At 38.1% G+C, this 12,553-nt stretch overlaps 1 protein-coding gene across 14 annotated transcripts in view; it reads right to left on the bottom strand.

Annotated features, from left to right (window-relative positions):
* LOC113132105 (calcium/calmodulin-dependent protein kinase type II subunit gamma-like) overlaps positions 1–12,553 on the bottom strand; it is a 56,569-nt gene that overhangs the window by 22,750 nt on the left and 21,266 nt on the right. For 9 of the 14 annotated variants that reach the window (XM_026309946.1, XM_026309945.1, XM_026309938.1 and 6 more), the window contains exons 3-9: positions 10,794–10,853; positions 8,166–8,220; positions 7,585–7,650; positions 5,539–5,611; positions 2,907–3,009; positions 2,406–2,701; positions 229–351 (exon numbers count right to left, since the gene is read on the bottom strand). In XM_026309946.1, the coding sequence (XP_026165731.1) occupies positions 229–351; positions 2,406–2,701; positions 2,907–3,009; positions 5,539–5,611; positions 7,585–7,650; positions 8,166–8,220; positions 10,794–10,853 (776 nt within the window). The remainder of the gene's footprint in view (positions 1–228; positions 352–2,405; positions 2,702–2,906; positions 3,010–5,538; positions 5,612–7,584; positions 7,651–8,165; positions 8,221–10,793; positions 10,854–12,553) is intronic. The other 5 variants (XM_026309948.1, XM_033325565.1, XM_026309947.1 and 2 more) reach the window with 1 other exon arrangement.

The raw sequence follows: 12,553 nt of genomic DNA on the forward strand, positions 1-12,553 counted from the left end.
AACCACTTAACATATTTTACAATGTGATTCTGGGAGTGTGTGTGTCAGCTCCTGGTGTCCTGCCAAGAGATTTCTAAATCAAGTCAAAATACAGCAGCTCAGTGAGGCACAGTAGATAATGAAAAACCATGACATCATTTGTTTGAAGCTGGCTTGAAGACTTATACCAGTGTTTGGAAGAGGTTTCTTTTGATGTAAAAACCAAAGAAAATGAGAAGTGTGACTTACGCAGACCCAGGGATGCTTGAGGGCCTGGTCGGCAGTGATCCTTTTGGCAGGGTTAATTGTTAACATCTGATTGATCAGATTCTTGGCCTCAGGGGTCACAGTGTCCCACTCTGGAGAAGGAAACTGAAAGAGGGAAATAAAGAAGAAGAAATGTTAAGAGTGTACATGACTGTAATGTTTTTACTGAGCATTTTATCAGTGGGTTTAACCCACTTGCATCTGCACAAATATATATTGGACTGGTTGTCCAAGAAGGGAAAGAAATGTGTCTGCCTGGTGTCAGTCACAGACTTTTTTTCTGTAACTAACTATTACTATTTTCTGTAAATAACTATTACAGGAGCCATAAGGAGAACCTGTGGTGAAGAGAAACATGTATTAAATACAGACTTGTTGAGAGCTAAAAGTGATAATTAGAAATACTAATTAAGCAATTAGTTTTGTTTTTTTTTTATTGAGGGTCCCAATATCTGATCACTAGAATGCAAACAAAGTGAACAGGAAATTTGCTTTTGTGTTCATTAAATTAATGAGCTGTAAAAACAGACTACAACTATAGTTTTATCTGCAGTGAAATGATCTGCTGTTACATATTAACAGTATTAACATCATATCAACCTTGTTGAAAGAAAAGCTGAGTGGTCTTCAGACAGTGACTGTTAAATCAATGCAGTTTTCAGTCAGTGTTTCTTTCACTCCAGTTGTCCTCATCCATCCATCCAAGTGACATGAAGTGCCAGCAAACATGTTTACTACTTAACGTCAAAGTTAGAGACATTTACTTTAAACACTGAAGTGTAAGCTGTCAATTACTGACAAAAAGAAATAAAAAATAGAGTCAAGGTCTTTGCATGACAGTAATGATGTGCAGTCACTTGGTATCAATGCTCATATTGCACATTCATTAGATGTGGTTGCTTCCAATTATGGAAATTAATATGGGTAATAAATTCTTATCTCCCAGAGGACTATGACATCTGATAAGTAAGCCTACTGCCCTCTCATAGTGTATCACTTTTTTAACTGCACTGAAGATGAAAATTATACAGTAACAAGTAGCACACAATTAAAAACTATAATTAATTCCTGATTTTCTTGCATGACAGAATTCAAGTTGTGTTATATGACAGGAACTGAACTGAATGTGTCCTGTACAGCTCACGTTGACTCTTGTTCTCACCAATTCACATAAATTAGATTTCAAACAGGAAACAAAGATTATGTATTAAAATACACGACTCTACAGACTTTAACTCTCATCTTCATGGATCCATGCACAGGAAGGAGAAGCTGACAGCTCTGAGCTCCATTAAAGAGGACAAATGATTAATGTAGCATTAATCAATATGTTTATATTAACAATAGAGCTAATGACTACCATAAATTCTCAAATAGTGGCCTCTCTCCACCTCTTGGGCAGAGGCAGTGTGTACATTTTGCCTTATTTATGTGGTGTGTTTCTGAAAATTTGGACTGAAAAACAGGGGTCATCATATATTCAAAGACTAGACCCATTACTGTTTTTAGTCTGTTTACAGTGGCTCTTTCAGAGATAGTCAGTCCTTAAAGTGTTTTGTTAGCCGGGTTTTACTGTTTCACATTGGTGTAATATGGCTGCCAAGGAGGAAATAAATACATAAGGAGTAAAAAGGAGTTCATAGCATCTCTCGACATCTTCAGTGCAATAATCAAAAAATCTGTCAAACAGCCAAGAATTACAGCTGTCACAGATGATAAGCACAAAAAGACAGAAACATGCTAAATGTCAGGGAAAATTATTCAGGCCGCTTCAAGAGCCCCACAGATGTGGGTTTTAAGTATTTCTGTATTCGTGTTTCACTTAAATGAGAAAAGGCTTCAGTGATGAGGCCTCTTCTCCTTGAATTAATGGTATCTCAGGGAAACCTTTCCAAAAAGGATTGGCAGAAAAGTGTTTCATATCTTCAAAAATTATTTGTTTTTCAAAAACAGAAAGAGGGATGTCATCTTCTAATCAAGGGTGTCCTATATTTTGGCCAATACAGTACATTGCCATTGTACTGATTCCATCAGTACAATGAGAGTGACGTCAGGCACTGCACTGCATTTAATTGCTGCAAATAACATACATGCTGTTCAGACGCACTGTGGTAGAGGAAAGTGACTACCATGAATGGAAATAAGACACAGGTACTTACATCATATGCACCAGCCTTGATTTGTTGGTACAATTTGTGCTGGTCCTCATCCCAGAAGGGAGGGTAGCCCACCAACAAGATGTACAGGATCACACCTGACACACATAAAACCATATATGAATATACAACTATGCAAAACACAGTTTTTATAAATAAATGTATGCAGCACACAAATACAGAAGGACAGAAAAGGTGAATTCTGACTAACTGACCACATGCCCATATGTCCACAGGCTTGCCATACGGATCCTTTCTCAACACCTCTGGGGACAGATACCCTGGAGTTCCTGCAAAACCTGTAAAAACACAAACTCACTCAACTAAAATTTGTCTTGAAATCTACAAAAATGAATGTAATGCACACTATCTTCTTATTCTTTTTTATTTTTATGTTTGCACTGGATACAACATAATCAGTCAGTAATATCCCACTTGCTGTTTTGTGTGTGCAACTAATAATCTAATATAAATTATTTATTATTATTATTTGTTATTTCTTACCAAACCACGCTTGTTGGTCACCCTGCACCTCAATGGCCAGGCCAAAGTCTGCCAGCTTCACAGCTGCTCCCTTCATCTTACTGGCCAGGAGCAGGTTCTCTGGCTACAACAAACAGACAGAGCTCTTTAGGAGTACTCAGAATTCCTTTGTCAGTTTTTCTGTGAAAGGTCAAAAATGCAAATAAATGACAGATGGAAAAGTGATACCTGTCTGAATATACATCAGCAGCAAAAATGAACTGTCAATTTCTAACTCTGCATAATTAATGTCCCAAATATAAAAAAAATAGTTACATCTTACAACACTCTGGCCTCACAACTTCAGGGGGCTATTTGAATGTTAAGATGTGGTTTTAGCATTAACATTACAATTAGTTTTAGGATAGAGTAATGGAAGACTAGGGCATTTAATTGTAATGATTAAGGTTAGGGTACATGGGGAAGAAAGGCATTACGTCAATGAGTGCCACACAACTATAACGTGTGTGTGTCTTGAGGGCAAAAGTCTTTGCAGTGGTTAGCTGTGTTCATCCCCTTAAATGTGGACAGATGAACAGATGTCTGACACTTGCACCAAGTGTCTTTGCTCTGAGTCATCTCATGTCAGTCTCACACTCTCTAACCATTCACCTATCCACTCATCCATCCACCCATCCCTCCATCTTCCCTTCTCTTGGGCAGAGCTGAAACAATAAGAAAGCGAGAGAAAAGGGGGAAGTGCACAGGGACAGAGAGCTGGAATGAATGCAACAGAAGAACAGAAAGAGAGAGAGAGAGACAGATAGAGATAGATAAATGGGAGGTGGCATAATGAGTCCCTACGCTGGCGCTGCAGCAGCCGGGTGACCTCACCCTACAGTTACCATGGCAACCCAGCCTGCCACCAGCCAACAGCACTCAACTCTTTCTCTCTAATTCTTGTTTTCCCTTCAGCGAGTTGCCCTCCCAAGATGACAGGGAGGCAGAAACATGATGTCTGTATGAGGTCACACCTCTCTGGGCACACTCTGTTGGCATTATTAGTATGTTTATGCTTCCAATACAGACGTCGCTTTTGGCAGCTTTATCCCCACAAAGCTCTTGGAAAAGATAAAATAAAATCAGATGTTTTCTTTTAGCTGTATGATGATTAAAGGGATTGTTCAATCAAGATCTTTCCTCGAGAAACTAAACAGTATAATTTTTTTAGCCACAGTGAAACAGGCTGTAAACACCACATTGGTAGGTATAAGAATTTATACTGTTGTAGTGCTCTACCCAGCAGGTGGAAAGCAACAGTAGCATTAAATTAGAGCTGTGTTTCTAGTAGCCTCACTAATCCAGTATTCAATTAATATATGTGTTGCTCCAATCTATCAGCTGGAAATTTTCCAGATGTTTTGTGCATTATGTTAGACCATTTTGCTGAAGGGCCACTGATTGTCTGGTATTGGTGTGTTCAGTCAACCAGAAGCTGGAAGATACCAATTAACTTTCTCTTTCTCCACTCACCCATCATCTGAGATAGTGTCTCCCAGTTTCCGACTGACCGAACACACCTGATCCAGGTAATCAGCAGTCAGTAGGTCAGGGGTTACCAGCCCCGTGTTAGACAAATTCTTCCCCAACTTCAACTTTTCGGATGTCTATTAAATTTTGAACACACTTTGGTGAGGCCGAATAATATTTTGTTGCAGGGATGGCTCTGTGGTGACTGACTGATCAGCAGGTCAATAACCTTCAAAGGGTTTTGGTTCAGTATAACATTTAAGTACAAACTATTTGCAGTCATGATGCACACAAACACAGTTTGAATACATGAAAAGAAAGTTGTACATTAACAATGTAATTCATTTCTGTCCTTTGCACTCATCTATCATTATTATTGCCTTTTAAAAGTCTTCCCTCTCCAGTTCATTTGATTCATATCCATGTTAAAAATCAATGAAAAGCAGCACAAGTCTATTTACACCACTCGCACACAAACAGATTGTTTAATTTCCAATTGCTTGTCTACTTACCCTAGAGTAATAGTTTAATTTTGCACCATCACATAAAAGTAATAGACCAGATTGTTAAGTAAACTATTAAAGTTTAGGACTCTGAACTCAGTATTGGCAATAAAAATGTGGTGCAATTATCCAGGTGTTTAAATCTCAGCTCAATTTGTTGTCGTCATTGACCACACTACTGAAATTAAATAACACATCTGAGGATGTTAGAGTGCGGTTGGTTTCTGCTTGGGGTGAACAATCTTCCTGCAAGGGAAATCGTCACTGGCCGTCATCTCACCCACCGACCCGCTATTAATAGCATCTGGTCTGCTTTCGTCACTCCTCAGCAGCACAGGAGGGAGGAGAGAGGAAAGAGGGGATAGATGAAAAAAAAAGGGAGGAGGTAGAGACATACAGAGACTGGAATTGAGAAATAAGCAGGGAAGAAAGCAGGTGAAGAGACAAATGACGCTCATCCCTTAAGTTGTTCTTAACGTCACGGCATGACGTCTGTGGCGCGTGTGTGTGTGTGTGTGTGTGTGTTTTTAGACCTGTTGTGAATCTCCATATACACCTTTCATCTTCATTCACCAGACAGTGGCGTATCTTCATATGCGATTTCTGCACAACTAGTTTGTTACTAGTAATTAATAACTCACCTTGAGGTCCCTGTGCACAATGTCATGCTGGTGGATGTGACTGACGCTCTCCAGGATCTGATTGATGCAGTGGCTGGTGAAGGCAGAGAAGGATGAAGAACAGAGGAGAGACACATCTGTCAGTGCTCTGTATGTGCACATGTTGAATTCTTGAATTACAATTTTGTCTTTAACAATAAATTGAACTTGAGATTAGTAAAGGTGTAGTCAGTCAGCAGTGGATGGGTGTATGGTATAGAGACATATTACAGGAGAGGAGCATCTTCCTCTGTAAGACAGAATCAAAAAACATTTGGCTTTATGTCCAAATCAGGGTAAATCCGAGCTGTGCATTTTATTCTGCATATCTCCTCTAACCCTTGCCTAACCAGCCACACAAACACGCTTCAAAATCATTTCAACATTTCACTTATGCCATTTTATCTTTGTCCTCCCTGTTTTTGCAGCTTATATAGTGCCTATTAAATTAGCCCTCAAATGGAGCTTGGTGGTGGATCACCTGTAGAAATAACTATCAGAAGTGAACTAATGCCAAATGTAGGAGTCCTTCCACTAACAACCAGTCAGAGCCTGGCAACCTTCATGTGTTATGTGACAGTCCATTGTGCACTGAATATCTGTCACCATAATTATCACTAAGCTAACATCTGTGGCTAGAAATGCAACCTATAAAATGTGGTTTCATCACCACTATGAAACCAAACCTTTGAAATAACATTTACGGCCATTGTTTATATGTGACTTCCACAATCACTACAAAGTGGCTGCACACTTTAATGGGAAAAATAACACAAGCTGTTCAATCACAACTTGTGTTTTTAGCAGATTTTCAAATGACCCTCAGGAAAACAACTGTAGGAGGATGTCATCATTATACATCAGAGCTGGTGGCTGGTCGAGCTTTGACAAGTTGTGTGTGTCCAAGTTTCTACTCATGTGACTCTGATGCCCTGTTTAGTGTAAAAAAAATAACATCTTTAGCTGCTTTCTCTTCTGCTACTTCATATGCATGTCTTGCTTGGCTGAATGCGTCTCCAAAATCAGCTGTCACCCTTAAATAGCCAAGGTGGAAGCTTTGTTTGGAGTTAGAACATCAACACCCATCTTTATCTGTTTACTAGAAACAGGCTCTCTATCAGTACAGGCTTTAGTCAGAGACAAACAGGCCAGGTTCCTTTGTAAGATGAGAAGAATCATGTCACAAGCTTTCACTTGGCAGTGATGGAGATGACAGATGATATCAGTACTGACTAAGAAAAGATAAACAAAAAGCCACAGATCAAATGATCTTAGATCACTGCTTAAAAGCACAAGCACCATCGGCATCCAGCACAAACTTTCCTCAAAAAACTGGGATGTGGGTCCATATCATTGGGTAATTTTATCTTATTAATGTGTTTCAACAGAACTGTATGTGGAATAATGAACAGTCCTAATGTTTTTATTTGATCATGTAGAGTTATTTTATATAACTAGAGTACTGTGTAATAAAAGTATATAAAATGACAGTATAGTAGCGCTTCTATTTTTAATCTGTATTCTATTTGTAGTTTATTATAGTTACCATTTGTACTTTTATTTTGCTATTGTATGTAGTTAAGCCTTGGATTGTATTTATTTTATTTTTACTTACTTTATTGAGTTTATGATTTATGTAAAGTGGTTACTGGAAATTGTATAGAACATCATCCCTAAAATTCAGGGCTTCAAAATGGTGCTGTGCAAAAAAACAACTGCATCTCCTGACAACAGACTCAAAATGAGGTTTCAAAACTTCGGACAGCTTTGTCGTTATTTATTAATGAGATTAAATTTAAAAGCACTAAATCACATGGTCAAAATGAAAGTGTATGCTGTGTACTGAAAACAACCTCAGCAAAACATTTCTTGCTACCAAACCACAAAGTACATTAACACAGATCCAAACATAAAAAACATTTAGTGCTTTCACAACAAAACTTTTATGCTTTGGCAGCTGGAAATTTTAGTTGGGTGGAACTTCACTAAAATGCACCACATAGCATTCACAAGTTTGCATGATTGTACCTGGCATCTGCTTCGCTGTAATACTCTCTCGCAACAATGTCCTCAAACAGCTCTCCTCCAGTGACACTGCAGACAGACAGTCAGAATAGAGACTTTTCTGCTCCACAAAAAACGCATGAAACAAATAAAGATCCTTCTCTCAAAGAAAAAAGTACATGCAACAGTCAATATAACAGCAATACATTTCAAAGAATCTGGTAAGGCAGATGAAGCTGACAGTTTTTGAGGAATGACAAAAATCTGGCTTATTCTTATAGTTTTTCCTTTAAACAATTCACAACATAACCCCCCTCTCTCCCTCCCCCCCCCAACCTTTGCCATCATTTTTAATTGTGGGGAAAACATGGGAAAAAGGGAAATTTACATTACATATGTGGAAAAACGGATCCTTTCCCACCATGGCAGCTCAGTGGAAAAGCTGATATATACTGTACTGTTGTGACTGGTGACAGTCATGGAAAGTTGCTTAGGTGAACCAGTTCATCCTGGAGCAATATTCCAGCATGACCCTGTGACCTGTGTGTGTGTGTGTGTGTGTGTGTGTGTGTGTGTGTGAGTGTTTGTTAATGTCATTTACTCACAGGTCAAAGACAAGGTAATGGAAGCCCTCCTCTGAGATGCTATCATGGAGTCGTACTGGTGAGGGGAAAAACAGAGAGACTTCAATTAGAAATCAGCCAATTAGGTGAGACAGCTTTGCTGATGTAAACGATCTGACACATGGAAACTCTGAAGCACCCCCTTGAAGAAGCTCTTTGTGTGTGTGTGTGTGGGTAGTTTAAAACTACTTGTGCGTATCATAACATCTGCAATATCTTCTTTCCTCTTTTGACACATGCTGAATCCATAAAAAGGCACATGGGTGCAGAGGACTTTTAGTTATTTAGATACAGAGGTACATCTGATGGGTATGACATATGTGAAACAAATGTCAATTAAGAAATTATGTAAGAAATTACTTTTGCTAATAGGTAAAATAAAGTAACAATTACTTTCTAAGTCAATAATGTACAATAAGTAATTGACTAGTTTTCAGCTAACTTGCGCAACACTGTTTACAACTGAATCATCACTGGTAAGATAAGGACAACTTTAACCAATGGCTCTTGAAGTGTATTCATACAGTACAGCAACCTATTAACTGGGTTTTCACAGGTAGATCAAAAACCTGCTTGCATCATAAAAGTGCTTCAGTTCCTGAATTAGGCCTGCGAATGTGGTGTATAACTCTTTCTTCATCCTTCAGATGACTTACATTTAGAGAAAAGAAAATTTTTCAGGCTCTTCCCTTGAGACTGGGATTAAAAAAAGAGAGTAGCTGAGGGAGGAGAAGAAAGAAAGAAAAGGAGGAAAAGCAGAAATCAGGTGGGACAAAGAAGAAAGAGGGACCAATGAAACCACAGCTATTATCATACTCTGCATGTCTATGTGTGACTGTAGAGTCTACACTGGGGGAAACTGCTTGATAAGACCCTTGTCAGATATTTGCCATTTCCTTGCTTTCCAAGGGGACACATCCTTCACACACTTACACAAGGACTCAAATTTCAGCATTAAAGATGTTATGAGATGAACCTGAAGTTATATGAGAAACTTAACACCATTTCAAAACATTCGTAATCATAATACTCTTGTCTGTTAGAGCTATTTATTGCTATAAAGCCTAAATCAACATAGCTTGGCTCTTCAGGGTGACAGGTGTCTTTATGATGAAAACTATGGGCTTTAATCAACTAATAATGATAATGACTTTCTCTGGACAGTAGTTCCTGTAGGCAGCAATCAACACACACTGTATATATTATATGGGAGTGGGAGGGGGGTGAGAAGTGCACAATGTTCGTATCCTTTCTAAATCACTACAACAACACTTTCTCATTATTGTTTATAAAGTTAGATTTAATTTTGTAAGCAAAAATGGCAATGATAGCTGCAGCTTCTCAAATATAAATGTTTGTTTTTCTGTATAATTATAATAATAATAATACATTTATATATATATATATATATATATAGAAAATACAATATATATTTGTGACAGTAAATTTAATATTTTGCAGTTCTGGTATGTTAAGTGGAGCATCACAATGTGCTCTTTTTCATGACTTTCTGATATTTTAACACCACCATCAAATAATGTACGATTTGAAGAAATAATTGAATTATAATTGAATAACAAACTACTCTCATATATGTAATAACAACTAAAGAAAAAACACAGTCGTCAGGAAAAATACTTGACTAAACAGACAAGGGATTCTGTGAATATTAAGAAAACACTGTTATCTAGTGATCATTAACCTTCCAGATTCACACACACAGAGTAAAAACAATGTTCAGAGTGACGACTGCGCATGTGTCTGCGCTCACACATCTGGCTGCCAGCCAGCTGCACCATGCAAATATTTCATGCTGTGACATACCAGGTAACTGGCTGATTTGCCTGTGAGCTGAAGATATTTGCTTCAGGGATATTATTAAACTGAAAAACAATGTGATGAATCTTTAATTTTAACTTTTGGCCCACTAACACAGCACAGTGGATTTAAAATGTCACAATCACTATAAGCTGTCAGCTGCAATGGTAATTGTCATCACATCCATACTGTCAGACATACGTCTTCACAGTGCCCAAATATAAGATGGATGAAAAAAACAAAAAAAAATTTTGTACTTGTACATTATAGCTGTGATTTGTGTTGATACTTTCAGTCTATTGTTCAGTTATTGAAGTTTTATAACAGTTTGTTAAACACGTACTTGCGTCTCTTTTCAGTCGAACTGACCCCAAACACAAGTAACATCGCTGTCATTATGCATACATGCCCAGATTGTAGCAAATGGAGGGAATTGCACTTCAAATGTTTCATCCACGTTTCATTCATATTATGAGCGGAAGAAAAATGATAAAGGAAGGATGAAAAACATATTGATTTAGCAATTTTTTTTTCTTTTACACATACAGCAGTGTGGTTCATGAGAGGAAGCAAAGTCAATTTTAACAAAAACTAATTTTATCTGTATCTCTGACTCCATGATGGGACTGATTTTGGTGATCTACATCTCTGAGTTACTGGTCTGAAATCTAAACAAGAGAATATGATGCAATAACTACAAAGTTTTATTTCTAATCATCTTTACCTGATGTTATGAATTAACACAGCTGTTCCACTAATCCAATAGTTTGTCTGTGTTCAAAGGCGACTCACCTATGTTTGGATGTTTCAGCAGACGACAGATTCTTGCCTCCCGTTCCAGTTTCTGGTGATCTGAAGACAAAGAGACAAAGTAAGGCCACAGCGTCAGAAAGACAAGAAGACAGTCAACATAAAATCACACCTTTACAACAACAGGCCAGCCTTCACTAAATCTGAATGCAGTTCATGTTGTTCAAAATCATTTTTGCAACATTACAGTTTGGAAACAGCTTTTTCTAGATCCTTTTTAAACCAATGTTCAATATTTAAATACTAATAAATAATAAATAATTTGTTTAGTTCTTAAAGCAAAGATTTTTGCAACCATTAAAACTTGACATCTTGTTTGGGAAGATTTCTGAAACGCCTGCACTAGCAACTATGTGAGCTAATTAAAAATGTTCTTTTAACTCTGCAGCTAAAACTCAAACATACAAAAAATTGCATTTCTCTCCAATCTGCCCTGCTCTTCCTACTCCACTAACAACAACAGATCTTCTGAAGCTGCAGACAAAATCAAATTGGCCTGAACCAGCGAGGCCAGCAAAATATTTTCAGCAATGAATGGTTGTCATAAAGGTAAGAGGCCTCACACACACACACACACACACACACACACACACACACACACACACACACACACACACACACACACACACACACAGAGATCTACCCCAAGCTAGCTTTTTGCACTTAGTGAAATTAGTCTTGTGAGTCCAGCCTTAATATAATAAATGTCCAGTTAATGATTCTAATGGCGAAGGGAAGGGTGCCCATGCACGACAGTGTGTGTGTGTGTGTGTGTGTGTGTGTGTGTGTGTGTGCAGCTGTATGACGAGTATACAGATTAGACAGATTTGGTGGTAGGGTGGACACAGCAGATAGACACAGTGAATGGTGATCCTGATGCAGGGTACCAGAGGTCAGGTTTCAGACTCTTCTGCCACCAGATGCTGAACTCAGGGGACAGATGTGCTGCTTACGTAGGTGCATATTTGTGTGTTTGAATTTTTTGCATGTGTGTATATCAGAGAGGGAGAGACAGTGGACATCCCTAATCCCCTATCTAATCCAAGGCCATGGGTAGTGTGATGGTCTCTACATAACCAAAAATATTACCATTAGTAACTTTCAATATGTATTAATTTGATTGATAAAATGCGAGAATATAGTTTTATAGCTTAGTTTAAAGTTCACTTTCAGAAATGCTAGTGGTTGGCTAATTTTCTAATCTCATCATGTCCTATTATAATATATTCACTTAACAGTTGATGGAGACACACAGTGATTGGAAGTGAGTGATGATTGAGGAGAGGAGAGGAGAGGAGAGGAGAGGAGAGGAGAGGAGAGGAGAGGAGAGATTTGTTAGAACTTGTCAGAGGAACTTGTCATGGTAAAGAACTCTGATAAGTCACCAGTGGTGTCCAAACATGTAGCAGTTCTGGTAGCAAAGCCACTTCACATAACTTTATGATTATTATTATTATACTAAGTGAACCCTGACATTTGTAGTTTCAGTTATGTTCAAATCCAGAAATCTCACACTTACAGGGAAGTTGCGAACCAGAAGTTAGAGAAAGCTTCAGTTTGTTCAAACCCCCCAATTGGATGAAAAACCACAGGCAGGAAAAGTGAATAGGAAATACTTCCTTCCTCCACAGCAAACACTGAGATGCCTTTAAAAGCCAATGGAAACATCAATTCTGTGACTACCCGGTAAATATGTCATTTTGGGTCTTTTGTGGAAACAAACTATTTAAAATGTATAAACA

Source organism: Mastacembelus armatus, chromosome 15 (assembly GCF_900324485.2).
Source record: "Mastacembelus armatus chromosome 15, fMasArm1.2, whole genome shotgun sequence".
NCBI classification, from domain to species: domain Eukaryota; kingdom Metazoa; phylum Chordata; class Actinopteri; order Synbranchiformes; family Mastacembelidae; genus Mastacembelus; species Mastacembelus armatus.